This window comes from Ruditapes philippinarum, unplaced genomic scaffold, assembly GCF_026571515.1.
Source record: "Ruditapes philippinarum isolate M1 unplaced genomic scaffold, ASM2657151v2 ctg17907_1_1_1_1, whole genome shotgun sequence".
In the NCBI taxonomy this organism is placed as follows: Eukaryota; Metazoa; Mollusca; class Bivalvia; order Venerida; family Veneridae; genus Ruditapes; species Ruditapes philippinarum.
In genome coordinates this window covers 1-17,778 of record NW_026861452.1, presented here as the reverse complement: position 1 = coordinate 17,778, position 17,778 = coordinate 1, and the positions used below count along the sequence as shown (strand labels likewise).

Below are 17,778 nucleotides of genomic sequence, written 5' to 3'. Positions count from 1 at the left end.
TCAGGACTTCTCTCTAATCTATCTTTTAATGTACTCTCAATGTCGTCAACCATACAGTTTACTAATTCATTGACTACTGTGTTGTTGGTGTACATAGCATTTTTACCTTGTTCTAGGTGCTGTAATGCAGGGCATTTTAGTTCTATTGTTGCAAAGTTAATGAAATCTTTAAATACTGTTGTATGGGAAATGTTATGTTTAATCAAGAAATATAGGATTTTTGTAGCACACGTTACTGCTTATTATGATATAAATATATGTCCGGAGATTGATAAATATACTGTTTGTTTGGATTTAAAGGCGTAGATTCTAATATACAGTAGAATCCCTCCTTAAGACCACCCCGGAATTAAGACCACCTCGCTATTAAGACCATTTTTTAGAAGAACGGAATTTTCTGTTCTTTATGTCAATGGTTACATGATCCAGAATTATCCACTTTTAAGACCACCAGATTCAGTCCCAATTCTCTATTTTGTTCTTTATTTGACCCCACTATTGAGACCACAGATTTAAAGTCAACACCTATCTAGATCTTTAATTAGTTGTTATGTTGTTATTTTCTGCTTAAATGCTCTTAGGCATGACACTTCATTTCAAAAGGTGTCAAAAACACCTTTTATTATTGGGATATTGTATCAAATAAGGTGAGAAAGTAGATTTTAGAGTGAATGTTGCTTTAAGCACATTGATTTTGCTATGAATTTGATGGGTGTATTATGTACATCATATAATAATTAATATTGAAATCAGATCAAATAGAATTTGATATTAAATTGCTTCAGAAATGTTTTCTTCCCATCAGATGTAACATTATAACATACTTTAATATATGCAGGTTAAGATACATATTGTTTATTCACACAAAATGACTAAAATAGAACATGGTCGTAAAGTATGTAAGCAATAAGAATACTCACAATTAAGACCACCCCGCAATTAAGACCACTTTAGTCCAGTCCCGATGGTGGTCTTAATTGAGGGTTTTTACTGTAAATCCTTGGTTTTAGAATTCATTTTTTAAAAAGGTATTTTACATGTACATTATATTGCAAATAAAAAATATATTCATCAAAGAACAGGTCTATGCCAGGAGCTCAATTTCCCGAATTTACTATTTATTTAATACGATTCCGGATCTCGGCTTTTCTAAAGGTGACCTATTTCCCCCAACCCGAGCAATCGTATCTTCCTGGTCCTTCCCGCCAATCTGAGGCAATGACCGAAAAGTTGCGATTTGATTTGCTGGTTAGGTGTTCCGATTGACAGTGAAACTGGGAACCAGCACGTGATTATAAATAAAGTGGAACCGGATCAGGTTGAGCAGCAGGTAATTTACTTGTTCGCTACATGAATTTTTTTTCTTTGTAACTAAGTTTTAAATTAATTATTGAAATAATATCTTTGCAGAGGTTTTTTAGACTAACTAGTTGAAGAATAATATACAGTAATTATGCAAAAGGACGGAGTTCAAAATCTGGGACACTCGTTTTGTTGTTGTTATCGATAAATTATTTGATGTGTTGCGTAACAAAGTTGAACTTGCTTTATTATAGTTTATATAGAGGATATTGAATGAGTGTAAGTTAAGAATTGAATTTATTGAACTAATAGAATAAAATTATATTATGCAAGCCTCTAAAATTAGTATTAAACTTGCACAAATTTAATGTTCCAGTATCACATAACCAAAATAAAAACGTTTTAATTGAAAAAGAACCATTTTTCATTGACGCGACTAGAGTATAACGCTAACATTTCACTCATCTTAATGCTATGTTTATATTACAAAAATGACGTGACATTAAATTATATATGCACGTCCTAGTCCTTCATTGAAAGACATCGCATTTTCTTTTCTTTACAATTTTAAGCGGATTTGACCAATGTTAAAAATAGCTTCAGATCCGCGATTACGTCTAAATATTTGGACTATGCACGGCCATGCATCACATTTACAGAGTCATAAAAGCGGCACTGATATATGATAAAAACTCTTTTTCATACACAATAGTTTTAATAAAATTGTTGGTAAAACAGAACAATTTTTTTTCTGTATAAATATTTTAATATATTGGTTGTCAGTTTTCCTGACAATGCAAACAAAAGGCAGAAACAACATACTGGCATTCCGCAAGTATAGTTCTGGGTTCCAAAACTTTTTAAGCCAGTTTTTCTATTGTCTGTTGCTGCATTAAACTTAAAGTTTTGGATCAGACCTATTATGAAACCTGACCAGAATAAGACACATTGTGAAACCTTGTTTAAATTTGCAAATATCCTTTTCCAAATAAATACTTGTGCATTACACAATATAAATATCATTTCAACATTGTTCTAGATGATTTATATTATTAAAATATTAATACTATCTGTGTCAATAAAATTCAATTTCATACTGCGAAACATGGTTATTGAATTAAGGCCATCCTTAAAAAATGTTTGTTTGCAGTAACCCGACCCAGAATTTTCAAGGTGGGTAGGTAGGTCGATTTTTTTTTTTTTAATTGAACTGTACTCCCAAATAAACATGGAATTTCAAGATGCTGGACAATATATGCTTTGATAATCTGGTAACAAATAATAAATTGATAACTGAATTCTAGTTTAATAAGACCTACATTTTATTTCTTCTAATAACCTTTAAAAGAACGAAAACAAAGCACAAGGCATAATTTTCTGATTCAAAAAAAATATTTTTTTATCCAGACCATGAAAAAATTTTTTGAGTAGGGGCAAATTTTGTGAGTCAGTCACGTTACTGCAAACAAAATTTTTAGCTCGACTATTCGATAAGAATAAGTAGAGCTATTGCAGTCACCCGAGCGTCGGCGTAACCACTTATGTTAAAGTTTTTGTAATAGTTTAAATATTTTCAAAGTCCATTGACATATGGCTTTGAAACTTTGCACACTTGTTCACCATCATGACCCCAACCTGTAGACAGGAGGAGGTAACTCTATCAAGCATTTTGACAGAATTATGCCCCTTTTTCAACTTAGAATTTACGTTAAAGTTTTTGTAATAGTTCAAATATTTTCAAAGTCCATTGACATATGGCTTTGAAACTTTGCACACTTGTTCACCATCATGACCCCAACCTGTAGACAGGAGGAGGTAACTCTATCAAGCATTTTGACAGAATTATGCCCCTTTTTCGACTTAGAATTTACGTTAAAGTTTTTGTAATAGTTCAAATATTTTCAAAGTCAATTGACATATGGCTTTGAAACTTTGCACACTTGTTCACCATCATGACCCCAACCTGTAGACAGGAGGAGGTAACTCTATCAAGCATTTTGACAGAATTATGCCCCTTTTTCGACTTAGAATTTATGTTAAAGTTTTTGTAATAGTTCAAATATATTTTCAAAGTCCATTGACATATGGCTTTGAAACTTTGCACACTTGTTCAACATCATGACCCCAATCTGTAAACAGTAGGAGGTAACTCTATCAAGCATTTTGACAGAATTATGCCCCTTTTTCGACTTAGAATTTATGTTAAAGTTTTTGTAATAGTTCAAATATTTTCAAAGTCCATTGACATATGGCTTTGAAACTTTGCACACTTGTTCACCATCATGACCCCAACCTGTAAACAGGAGGAGGTAACTGTATCAAGCATTTTTTTTACTATCAAGCACTAAGAATAGTCGAGCGTTGCTGTCCTCAGGGCTAGCACTGGCAGATTTTTTCTTTGAGCCAATTTTTCGCGGCGAAAATTGCGTGCCTGTATTTTATTTTCAAGAAGGCAATGGTACTGCAAAATAACCAGAATTCAATTGTCAGACTTATTTATAGCATTAGTTCATATATGGAACACCTTAAAAAGGCATGAGATATTTAAAAAAAACAACATAGACTACATGTATATCCAACTTTATTTTGGTAGCTACATTTTAATCACTTTAAAACTGATCATTAAAGCTTGCAGCTCAGTAGCTATAAGAATAACATTTTCCAGGCTAATTTGGTCAGCAATGTTTTCATAAAATCTAAGTTAGTGGCATGACAGTGACATCAGAACCACATTCCTATGTGCTGCTTCAGCTTGCTTGGTTAATGCCAAAGATTTGGTTTGAGGACTATCTGTATCTGAAATTATAAAAACAGAAACATTTGAGAGTAAGAAGAATAATTATTAATGAAGAAAAGAATATTGAAAAGTTCTAAACTAAACATAATTCAGTGGGGAAAATGCCAACTATTCATTATATTAAAGAGTAAAGTAATTAGCATAAGTTTCCTAAAAATATGTTGTATGCTTCTTGACTCAGTGTTTTTTTTCTTTATATAACTACTACCCTAAAACGGTACCATTCCCAATAGAAAATAGACATTAAAATTCCCAATTTCCAATGTATAATTCCCAAAATGGCTGTTCAAAATGCCCACAAGGCCAAGTGATTTTTCTAAAATCATTTAAGGTATTAGCACCCTAATGCATTACCTCCGATTTGAAGAGTATTCAAATAGGCTAGAACTACTGTTAACTACATTGAAAATGAGGGGCCATGGGTTCAATCCCCAGAAGGGTCAACTTTTTTTTTCTTTCTTTTTTTCTTTTAACATTATTTATGTATCTCTCATGTCCCATTAGGAAAGAAAAAAGTGTTTAATTTAGATTTTTTAATTTATATAGGTATTTATTGGCAAAATTATGCTTAATCTAGTAATAAATATGGTACCTGATATTTTCAAAGTGTAATATAATCAAAACTAGACGGTAAAAGTAATTCATATTTTACAAGATCAACCAATATACCTTTTTAAAAATTTAGTTAAACTTTGAAAACAGGCACTCATTTGGGTAAATTTTAAGAATTTTTTAAATTAGGCTCCCTAAGTAGAAAAATGGTCAGACACGTGGTAAAAATGGGTGGGGTAGGGTAACATTTTTATACAAATTTCATAAATTTTTAGTAGAAACCATAATTTTGCTTATGTGGATTGTTAGCTGAATGGTACTTTTTGTTTCTTACCAAAAATTAATGGGAAAACATTTTTCATTATAATGTTATTGCAGATTATTTAAAGGTTCCGCATTTCTAAAAAAAAGGGCCATCATAACATCCTAGCTGAGTTCAGAAAAGTGGCCATAACTTGATTTCCGTACGGTAAACTTTGATTAAATTTTGCATACAGGTGTACTTTAAGGTATACATCTGACCTATAATGTCAATTTTTTAGTTTCTGATAGTGCCCATTAGGGTCCTAATACCTAAATCCAACATATTCATATAAATCACCACTCAATAGTTCTATCTGGACAGTAGAAGCTGTTAGCTATCTTTATTCATGATGCCTAATCTCATTTGTAGCTGAAAAAATGCATTAAAAAAATTCCCAATTTTAGTCAAAATATCGCATTTTTTCCCAATCAGTCTGGTACCGGCACCATTCCCAAAGTAGAGAAAAAAAACGCTGTGACTTTTCCATAAACATTTCACAGCCATGTATGCCATTTGTAAATGAATGCTCCAGATAGAGGTTATGTACAAAGTAAGGTGAATTTTTTTTTCAGGAATACTAATTGTCAAATATTCTCCTTGTCAAATTTATGCTTTTTTGGAGCCATTGTTAGGTCAGATTTAATTTGCAATTAAAAAAAAAACTTCTATTCTATAACTCATAATTCCTTTGATCTTTTTATCAACAACAATAAAATTATATGAATGCAAACTTACCATAAAGTCGTCCATTTCATAACCAAACTGTTGATATGATTGGCGATAATCTTAAGATGCCGCTAGTTATTGTTTCATATTGAATATAAAGACCAATTATCTAGTGCACATTCAACAATTCACACCAATTAGTGTCATATTTATCAGCTGATAAACATGTAAACATACCATGAGGTCAGTGTATTAGACTGTGTTACTGTTTATAACGATATTTTATTTGGAAGGGAAGTAACAAATATAGACCAGTCAATGACCCCACAAAAAGGAGACTGTGTCGCAGTGTTTTGTGATAAGAAGCTGTAAAGCGGAAGTTGTAAATGGAAAACCAAATGTGTACTTTTCCATTCTTAAAATAGCAAATGCTAAATTTAGACTGGATATTCCAAAAGTTATACTTTTCGTAAGTTGGAGCCAATCATGATTTTCTTGAGCCAATTTAATAATTTTGGAGCCAATTTGCTAATTGGCTCCTGCCAGCGCGAGCCCTGCTGTCCTACCGACAGCTCTTGTTTTAAGGATGGCCTAAACTGGTTGATATCGACCATGACACTTGGGTGTTACACGAGACCTGGTATGATATAATTTGGGAACCGCTGAGAGTACTGGCATGTACTATATTTAGAACATCTTTGTTGTCATGACATTATTTCATATATTAAACTCTTTTTAAATAATATGGTTGAAGAATTTATCTTTTAAATTCATTCGAATAAAAATCAATGCCGCCGAAAAGTACAATACAGAATAAGACATAAACAGTGTTACTCAGTCGTTGCATATCTGTGTAGACAATTTTCAAGCATTTGGCCATTTCCATTAAAATAAACTGCAAAAATAATAACCTCATTAACATTACTGTGCACAAAAAAAAATAACAGCTCATTTAATTATTTTGTAGTTGAATTGTTTTGTGTTTTTTCTTGCAAAATTTTGGTGAGGACCTTGTAACTCAAACAGTTTTAGAGAATCTTATTTGATACTGATGCTTCATTAAAGGTTACATCTCAGTAAGGAGGAATGCTGTTGAGTTGGAAAGAATGACAACTCTCCATAATTTTAAAGTTATTTCCTTCAGTTATTTTTTTGCCCATAATACATGTTCTTTGCAAGGACCATGACTCTAAATGTACTTGAGGTACCAACTTGCAACTTAAAAGGTAGATATATTTCAAAGAGGAGCGCTGGAGTATTGCAGAGCAAAAGAACAATTACTCTTCATTTCATAATTTGTTTAATCAGTGCCTTTAACTTTTTTAATGTATATTTTTTGTCCTGGCTCTAACTCAAATTGATAGAGATATAAGCCGGAAACTCAATTTAAATAAAATGTTTGAACAGAGTGAGTGATAAAAGATATGAAATTTTTCACACCAGTTACTGATGCAGAACTATATCAAATGGTACAACAAATCTTGAAAACCATCATTGGATATCAACGGGTAACCTGGCCTCTTTTTCACAGGTTGTGGAAGCAGTCCAACCCTTAATTTTTGGGGCAAATTATACAGTGTATTTGCAAAAAAGGAAATAAAAATTTGATGTAAATTTAATTTTTTGGGGAAAACTGGTAGATTTTAAAGAATTTTGATTTGGGGAAGCTGCCCTATAACGGCTTCTGCTATAGAAGGGAAAATGCCCTGTTACTTAACATATAACATGTAAAAGTTAATGGATCGGCAGTTGGTGAAGACATACATAATTATATATTTCCAGTTCCATCATGTCAAAAAATTTTGGTTGGTGGAGTAATACAAATAAAAAAAATGATTTTACTGTAAGCCTGCTGGTGGCAGCAGATTCCACTATGTGACCAGTGCAGACTAAAAATAGCGGCCACATCCATGCCATCTGACCATGGTCTTCACTGTTCACTATTCAGTCATTACATAATTTAAAATTTTCCCTTAATATGTTGAATGGTTTTGTCCAGATTGAACAATGGACAAGTCCATTTAAGATGTTTAGTGTGGTAAGGGTTAAATATTCAAAAAGATTTATCTGCACTATTATACCTTTAAATTATGTATAATGTAGATGATTTTAAATTGATACAGCATATTAAGTACATGAGTACCAAGGACAAATAAGGTATTTGGCAATAACAAAATTTTGTATTTCATTGTGAATTAAGTGACACATATCATAAATTATTACATTGGACTGTATCAACAAATATTAATATTGAATTATATTTACAAATATTAATATAATATTTGCCAGGTTCTCTTTTTTTATCAGTTGCCAATTTTGCAAGGATCAATAACCGTTATGTTACATTTTATTACTTTATTGTACTATTAAAGCAGTTTTAAATGTGTGGAGTTTTTCTATCAATAAATCTGCCAAGTTCTAGTTTAAACGACTAGAGGTAAAGAATCAGAACATCAGGGAGGTTGTGAGCTATTCATGCAAATAATCAGTACTTGTGATGTAATGTTATATAAAGTAATTATAAATAAAATCATGAAGAGCTATTTGCCAAAATAAATACTGTTGAATATTTACAAAGGGTTGTCATTTCAGACATAAGAAGATGGGACCTAGTGGCCTACATAACTTCGCCAATCTTCCATAGTTATATTTATTTATGAAAAAAGCCCTAATTTGCATTATGCCAAGGTGATTCAGTGCACAGACATTGGTAACCAGTCATGAAAATGAAATCTTTCATTTGCCAATATATTGGTGATCAGAATTGACCAATCAGCATGATCAGATGACTGAGTAAATAGACTGGTGCACAATTTCTTTTTTTTTCCCTCTACATAATTGTGTACTTAGACTAAATCCCATTGAGACAGAATTTGACATTTTTGAATCTATAAACCAGTCTTGTATCAATGAGATACATTTTGACCTTAAAATTATTGGCACTTTGAATATATATTACAGGTTTAATATTTATTGTTAAACATTTTGGCACTAAAACAGAAGTGATACCGATAGTTTAACTATACATTTATGTATGTTAGTATTACAGTACATTCTTTTGTTGGCGTCTGGTTGAGAGGTTAAGGTTGTTGACTTCAAACCACTTGCCCCTCACCACTGTAAATTTGAACCCCCCCCCCTCTATGACATGTGAAAGCTGATCCTCTACATGTACATGTGGCTTAGCAGATCGTCCTTGGTTCTACTCTAAGGTGTAACTGCCACCATTAAAGCTGGAAAGTTGCCATGTCACCGACCTGACTTGAATTGTTTTTCTGTAACCTCCTTCCCCCCCCCCCCCCCCCCCCCCCCCCAAAGAAAATTTTTTTTTTTTTTTGAAACATACATGAAGTTAATGTGACCTGTTAATTTCATAAATGTAAAACACATAAGAAGTAAAACTTTCTATGTAACTTTATTTTTTGCTCGACCATTCGAATAATAGGGAAAGGTATATAGTTTTCACCCATGCAACAGCATCACCATCTCATATCATTTAACTTTGTTATTATGTTTTTGCATGCAAGTTGGTTTCTCCAAAACTACTGAAAGGATTTGGTGGAAACACCTGCTCTTTGTGATTATCATTATTTAAAGTGATTGGCACAAGTCCCATTTCTCTTTTGGCACAAGTCACATAACTCTTATTTGCTCTATATTGTCCATTGACTAACTTTTGAATATTCATCTTGATATCCCCAGAATTGATAATGGACAGTTTGAAAGAAGGGAGGTGGACAAGTTCATTTAAGAAATTCAAAACATTTGCTGTATTTTTGAAACGAAACATAATTATGTAACTCTGTCTGCTTGAATTAAATCTGGGACGCTCAAGTTTCAAGTTTCATTGCTTGTGATTCAAAGTAAAGAAATAAATTGTTGAAATAAAAACATTTTAGATGACTCGTGAATAGGTTGGCTGATAATATTGTTGCATAAGCATGTGTTTGTCATGTGAATTTGGTACTCCAACTTACATATATATTACATTGCCTCCAGCCCAATGAAAATAATACAGTGTAAGAAAAACGTGACTATTTAAATAATACCCCGGTACACAAAAAATGTAAACTTATAGGGTATGCTAGCACTAAAGTCATGATTGTGTGTATAGCCAATATCTAAAAATAGATTGAATGTATGTCTATGTTTATAAGGTAGGCTGCTTTAAGAGTCAATATATTTCATATTTAAATAGCATTTATTGTTTGTAGATGGCAGTGCTTCATAAACGGGTATAAATATTGCAATTTATTATTGGCATTTTAGCCATAATTTTACTTTTTGTATGTATGAACAAAGTGATACCTGATTGCTTTAGTGTAAATTAAACAGAGCTTTAAACTTAAAATATATATATATATAGTTGTGATATTAATGTATTTTCAGATTTATGGAAATTTGGAATTAAAAACGTTTCCCTTTACCAAACTTTGGTAATTGGATTTTGACTTTAAGAAGAGGCACCCTACAAAGAAAGGATGGGGTTCTTTAACCAACTGGTGCTTTTATTGTGGAAGAATTTCACCCTGAGGAAAAGACAAAAGGTAAGGAAATTTATTTCTATACATGTTTTGTGTAAGAAGCGATATATTTGTCTTCAGTTGGGGTTTGATTAGTCCTTACCAGGTCAGTGTCAACTAACTGAATCTACCCAAGTGACTAGTCAAACTAATTGTACTACACAACAAGATAATTTGACTTTTGCTGTATATCTCGCCTCTAGAAGCGAGATTCTGACCCACAACAAAAATATCTCAGAATCTACCCTTGCGACCAGTGCTGACCAAAATCAGCTGGCACATCCAGTTGCCATCTCATCATGGTTAGCACTGTTTGCTATTAAGTCAATATAAATTTGAAATTTTCCCTAAAAAGGATGAATGGTTTTTGGCAAGGTTAAAAGAAGGATAAGAATTTTAAAGATATTCAGCATGAAACATATACAGGTGTCCAGTGCAAAGTGAAATGAAATGTATAATTATATTATAAACATTAAATTTTTGATTTTACCATTTTGTATAGAAAATGAGAGAGAGACAGAAAATGGCTTAAGTCAGAATATTATTTGCATTTATCTGTCTGGGTAACAGTGTTGTTCTTCTTGTAAAGAAATTAATAAATACTTTTTGTTGATTGCTTGAACATGTATTGGTTGATCTAAACAATCCGAATACTTTACTATTTGTTTATAAAATAAAAAAACATTTGTTCAGAAAAAGTATGCTACATGTATTTATAAATTTAAAAAGAAATGAAAAATTTAAAGAGAAGAAATTAATATTGAAATGAATTATTTATTACCAAACTTGTTAAATATAAACAGCATGTAAATATATATACACATTTAACACTAAAAAGACAGGTCTATTTGTCATACTAGATGTTAATACAATAAAGATAAGATCAGTTTGAAGGTATCTTTTATGGGTCACTGTGTTTTTATTGCCTGTTTAAATGGCCAGTTGTCAACAAAGATTGTTGTAAATTCTTTTAACCTTACAGGCATTATATAAAATAGAACCAAATTTATGTAAAAACATCTTACGAAACCAAGCATATTTAAATATACTTGTTACGATGATCCTTAATCATCCATGTTTTGTTATGTTTCTGGACCTGTCCAATGTTTGAATGAATTCAAGATTAGAATATTCAACAGTTGTTTTACTTCCCAAAATAGCTGTTTAAGCAATAATTCTTCCCAAAATCCAGGGTCCATTGTGTGTAGACGTGCCCTAAGGCCTCTACCCAAGTTAGTGACTTATGTATGAATCCAAACTTTATTAAGATAGGTCAATTTCTAACATTTTATTTTTACTAACCTGCCAATAATTTTTTGTTCAATGGGGTCTATTCACTCTATTGTATTTTAATTGATTAGGGTTTTTTTCCCATTAAAAATTCTTGACTATGTCATTTATTTGAAGTGTTTTAGTTGCTGAGTAATCAGGTATTAAAAAATATGTGCCCTTTCAATCGAAAGTAGTAAAAAGCCTTTGCCACATTTTTAAATAGCAGGCCGGAGTCTGCACAACTGTGGTAGCTTAATTTTTGATATTGAAATCCCTTAAACTTAGAATGAACTGTTCCGTATTCAAAGCTGGGAAAGTCCATTACCCACAATTCAGCAGTTTATGGGTTATTGTCGGCTTCACTACTTCAGTCTTCTATATAATTGTTAAGCTATTTTTGGCTTCCTTCGGCCTTAAATGTTGTAAATTAATATACAAGTAAGATTATGCAATTGAAGGATATTCACATTTTATGAAATATTATACTCATTTATCTATAAATGTTATCATTATAGAATTCATTTAGAGTTTATATTAAATGTAGTAAATGTCACATATATAAACATGGTAAGTGACTAAGCAGAGTTGATTTTTACTTCATTGGTTGTCATAGTGACTTTATACAGCAATTAATGTATATTGACAGTGTAAGAGAAAACTGTTTAAAGTAATTGTTCTACTTCAATTTGTCAGAGTTAATAATGTTAATGTTGCATTGAATTCATAAGTTGACATTTTAACCCTTAGGAATGCAAGTTACGGGTAACTAGTATATAAAGCCAGGCCAGCCTGTACAACCGTTACCATGTAATGTGACCAGACTGTGTACTGATGGCCACCCATTGTTTAAGCACTTTTGTACATCAAAATCATTTAAATTTGAAATGGAACATACCAAATTTAATCAGGACAAGTCAATCAAACAAACTGATCACTCAGATCAGGGTCTATAAGGCACACTATAATTATACAATACTTTGAAGCCACGCTGATATGATGAATAAATTTCTATTAAAATAAATTATTAAGTCTGTGCTCCCGGCACTGTTAAGTATGTGCTCCTAGCACTGTCAAGTCTGTGCTTCAAGCACTCTCAAATCTGTGCTCCCAGCACTGTTAAATCTGTGCTGCCAGCACTATCAAGTCTGTGCTCCCATCACTGTTAAGTCTGTGCTCCCAGCACTATCAAGTCAGTGCTCCTAGCACTGTCAAGTCTGCTCCCAGCATTGTCAAGTCTGTACTCCCAGCACTGTCAAGTCTGTGATTTCATCACTGTCAAGTCGATGCTCCCAACACTGTCAAGTCTGTGCTCCCATCACTGTTAAGTCTGTGCTCCCAGCACTATCAAGTCAGTGCTCCTAGCACTGTCAAGTCTGTGTTCCAAGCACTGTCAAAGTCTGTGCTCCCAGCACTGTTAAAGTCTGTGCTCCCAGCACTGTCAAAGTCTGTGCTCCCAGCACTGTCAAAGTCTGTGCTCCCAGCACTGTCAAAGTCTGTGCTCCCAGCACTGTCAAAGTCTGTGCTCCCAGCACTGTCAAAGTCTGTGCTCCCAGCACTGTCAAAGTCTGTGCTTCCAGCACTGTCAAAGTCTGTGCTCCCAGCACTGTCAAGTCTCTGCTTCCAGCACAATCAAGTCTCTGTTCCCAACACTGCCATTACTTAAGTCTGTCAGCTCTTAGCACTGTTGGCTTTATTTTTGTGCCAAAATATAGCAGAAGATAAGTCTAACTTATAGTGGTTGCATTAAGAAACTACAAAAGATGAATTACGTATGTACCACATATGTACCTCTTTATTTTCCAAGTATTAAGTATAACTGAGGGTTTGATAATAAAATAAAGATCAATATTTCAGCTTGTTCTCAGGGGATAGGTGGCATGGTAATTGGTAAATTAACTGGTATTATATTGTACCTGAATATATAAAAGATAATACCATAAATCATTATGAATGAATGATACATGAAGGAATATCTAATCAATACTTCACCACAAATGCCTGCATAACAGACAATTATTTTAGTTGTCTGAAACCTAATATTTCATTAGCAGATGAACAATTCATAGCTGTCTGACTCTTAAAGATTATATATTGGCTCTAGAACAGGTTTTAACTTCACAATTTTCTGAAATTATAATAAAAAGGCAATAACCTGACCAAGGGTGCTAAAAAATTTATTTGTACACATAAATTGACAATATTAATAAATTATGTTTTGTGGCTGAAGCCAAAAATAAAATTTCAATAATGCTACTGATTTCTCTTTGAAAGGGACATGTAATCAAATAATCTAGAGTATATTTGATACATTTTTAGCTCGACTATTCGATAAGAATAAGTAGAGCTATTGCAGTCACCCGAGCGTCGGCGTCGGCGTCGGCGTAACCACTTATGTTAAAGTTTTTGTAATAGTTCAAATATTTTCAAAGTCCATTGACATATGGCTTTGAAACTTTGCACACTTGTTCACCATCATGACCCCAACCTGTAGACAGGAGGAGGTAACTCTATCAAGCATTTTGACAGAATTATGCCCCTTTTTCGACTTAGAATTTACGTTAAAGTTTTTGTAATAGTTCAAATATTTTCAAAGTCCATTGATATATGGCTTTGAAACTTTGCACACTTGTTCACCATCATGACCCCAACCTGGAAACAGGAGGAGGTAACTCTATCAAGCATTTTGACAGAATTATGCCCCTTTTTCGACTTAGAATTTACGTTAAAGTTTTTGTAATAGTTCAAATATTTTCAAAGTCCATTGACATATGGCTTTGAAACTTTGCACACTTGTTCACCATCATGACCCCAACCTGTAAACAGGAGGAGGTAACTCTATCAAGCATTTTGACAGAATTATGCCTCTTTTTCGACTTAGAATTTACGTTAAAGTTTTTGTAATAGTTCAAATATTTTCAAAGTCCATTGACATATGGCTTTGAAACTTTGCACACTTGTTCACCATCATGACCCCAACCTGTAGACAGGAGGAGGTAACTCTATCAAGCATTTTGACAGAATTATGCCCCTTTTTCGACTTAGAATTTACGTTAAAGTTTTTGTAATAGTTCAAATATTTTCAAAGTCCATAGACATATGGTTTTGAAACTTTGCACACTTGTTCAACATCATGACCCCAACCTGTAGACAGCAGGAGGTAACTCTATTAAGCATTTTGACAGAATTATGCCCCTTTTTCGACTTAGAATTTACGTTAAAGTTTTTGTAATAGTTCAAATATTTTCAAAGTCCATTGACATATGGCTTTGAAACTTTGCACACTTGTTCAACATCATGACCCCAACTTGTAAACAGGAGGAGGTAACTCTATCAAGCATTTTGACAGAATTATGCCCCTTTTTCGACTTAGAATTTATGTTAAAGTTTTTGTAATAGTTCAAATATTTTCAAAGTCCATTGACATATGGCTTTGAAACTTTGCACACTTGTTCACCATCATGACCCCAACCTGTAAACAGGAGGAGGTAACTGTATCAGGCATTTTTTTTACTATCAAGCACTAAGAATAGTCGAGCATGCTGTCCTACCGACAGCTCTTGTTTAAAGATGCTTTTATTGTTCAAAAATTGTAAATTTGTCAAGCCATATAGCAGGGCCGGCTAAATCTGATTTAGACTTACTTGTCCGTTTTTATGGGAAGCATTATTTAACTTGTCTGTAACAAAGTCACTTCTTGAAAATTTTCACTTGTCTGTACAGGCTGAGGGACAACCTGGGCAATAGGGACAATTGATTTTGCCGGCTCTGCATATAGTCTAGGGGTTGCTGGTTGGATCCTTGGGTGTGGGGAAATTTCTCTGGCACAGTTGATCTCAGACATTGTGTCTTATTATGGTTATTTGTTTCTAAATGCTGATTCAGAAATCATGTGGAATTAGTAGTCCGAGTCATTAAGAGAATCTGGTAATTTACTGGTTAGTTATCCAGTAAAGCTAGTAAGGTTGCAGTCATCAAATTTAGCACTGGCCCCGTGGTCCATGGCCAGTGTAAATTAGTTCGGGCCAGTGAAAGTTTCAAGAAAATTTAGTTAAATATATAGTAGAATAAATTCAAAACTGGAATTCGGGCCAGTAAATTCAAAATCTTAAATCTAATGACTGAGGTTGTGTTAATGTGCCGGCTGATCAGGGTCGCCACAAGTTGTAAAGGTAGAATCTGATGGGTAATAAGCAGGCCAAGGGTTACATGTAATTCACCTTATATATTCATTTGTAATTGAAAACAAATGAAATGGCTTGTCTTTGAAGCCTTAATATGAAATTTTAGTGGTGACTATGTATTAAGCTTTTCTTTAATAAATAAGACAATCACATATAATATTTGTATTATTTTATTGATTATATTTGTTTTATATTGCCAAATAAAATTTTGACCTCATCTATTTTTTTCAGCTTCGACTGGTAGCGGAGATTATTTTTCCTCTGGCGTTATTTATGATATTATTGATAGTGCGGGTCACAAAGCCTGACTTGAAAGTGAAACATGGAGCGTGTAAGTATAGATAGGATAATTATTGATTGAAATGATATCAATGTATTGTCAATATATATTTCTGTTGATAGATTATTGTTATAGATTTGAAAAAAATGATGATTTTTGACTAATTAATGAAATGAGAAGAAATTATGAAAATTCTTTTAAAACATATACTGACTCAGGTAACCAGACAGACATGTCAAAAACTTTGCTGTATGAGTTTAGAAATGGATATATTTAATAGTAGTGTTGATAAAAAAAATGGTCAGCAAAGAAAACATTCAGTGGGCATTTATAAACAATACACATCATGATTGTTTTCAAAGAACATGTATTTTACTGAAATCATAAAAACGGGTATGAAAGTCACTTAGGAAATATAGAATAAGATAACTTGATGTATCAATGTATCATCAATAGTTGTCATCCCATATCAATGTACCATGGGTATAATTTTTACTGAATCAATGTCAACTGGAGCATTGAAAGTTAACTTAATGACAAGACCTGATAATATGTGACCTAGTTTAAAGATGACTTTTTGTGCAGGTCAGTTGTTCTACTCATTGTGCCCAAAGTGGCCCAGACTAATACACATAACCGGGAATTATCCATCATTTTACATGTACAATGATAAAGCTTGAACGTTGCCACATTTTTTTAACACTGCTAAAATAATCTGTACATTATCCATTAAAGCCTGTGTTTTGCTAAAATTTCAACTCTAGGCCTAATTTTGTCATCCCGAAATTAAGATTATCCAGAAATAAAGTAAAGATATGTGTATTTAGTCAGGATTTATTTAGTGGTGTACCAGAATTCACATCTTTCATAAATCTTAATAAATTATTAGTCAATTGTGATGTCAGACAACTTCAAAAATTCATGACTCAGAGTTACTTTTCCTAGACAGAAAAATTCTGTAAAACATAGTTGTCCATCATTTTTGCTAGAAATAGTCACAGAGGCAAATGTTTTTTAATGTATTTGAATTTTCAGGTCATTTTGATGGAAAGGCCATGCCGTCGACTGGCATCCTACCTTTCTTGCAGTCTTTTATGTGTACATTCAACAACACGTGCCACGATTCGGTTAATGCTGACGAGAGACCCGGCATGGCAGGTTCCTTTACTCAAACAGGGTACGTAGTCTTAACTGAATGCTTGGAGTTTTTAACCCAGCAGGGATCTAAAATATGAAAAGTGAAAGCTATCTAGCAAACTTCCTGAAGGACATTGATCCAATCATGTACCTGCTTGTGCCATAGATAAATTGCAGAGAAGGACTTGTGATCTTGTTCATAAATGCAATCTAAAACCACTAAATTAGAATTGTGTGTTTTTTTCAGGTTGAAAATTGCTACGACTAAATTTCTATGGTCAAATTAAGCAACTGATAAAACTTAATTTTTGAAACTTTCCATGTTAGCTGTATGAACTGTTAGCTTACTTGGTTAATGGAAGCCCATTTGAGAGTGTTCGATATAAGCTGATATATGTTATGTATAGCTGATAAAAAAAACCCCTAGATATACTAGATTATACAGTTTTATATGCTGCAGACTTTAACTGTCTTGCAATTAATTAGTCTTGTCAAACAAGAATTTGATATGATCGTTTTGTGCAAGATCATCAAATTTTGAAGGAAATATAGTTTTGAAGATTACTTATGAAGTGTGTAAGAAGATGAAATTTTGTATAATGTTGATATTATAGGTTAGCGGAAGCGGTTCAAGCTTTGGAGGAGATATTGAGTAGCAACGTTGATGCCGAAATAATTGCTGATACTATTACTGATCTAAATTTACTGGCAGACCTATATCAGAGAATTGTTGATGGTACTGCTGTTGGTATGTATTGTAGATT

At 32.9% G+C, this 17,778-nt stretch overlaps 1 protein-coding gene and 1 long non-coding RNA gene across 2 annotated transcripts; one reads left to right on the top strand and one right to left on the bottom strand.

Moving 5' to 3' along the window:
• Positions 1 to 1,227: 1,227 nt before the first annotated feature.
• Positions 1,228 to 17,762, top strand: LOC132715650 (retinal-specific phospholipid-transporting ATPase ABCA4-like; the record flags this gene model as incomplete). The annotated part of the gene is made up of 5 exons (XM_060698688.1): positions 1,228 to 1,330; positions 10,011 to 10,168; positions 15,829 to 15,928; positions 16,913 to 17,054; positions 17,629 to 17,762. Coding segments are annotated over exons 2-5 (442 nt in total), but the record flags the coding sequence as incomplete, so codon positions are not given.
• On the bottom strand, positions 3,871 to 5,831 carry LOC132715651 (uncharacterized). Its single transcript, XR_009623712.1, has 2 exons — positions 5,691 to 5,831; positions 3,871 to 4,098 (listed from the first exon to the last, which is right to left on the bottom strand). It is a non-coding gene; the product is annotated as an uncharacterized LOC132715651 (long non-coding RNA).
• Positions 17,763 to 17,778: the final 16 nt, after the last annotated feature.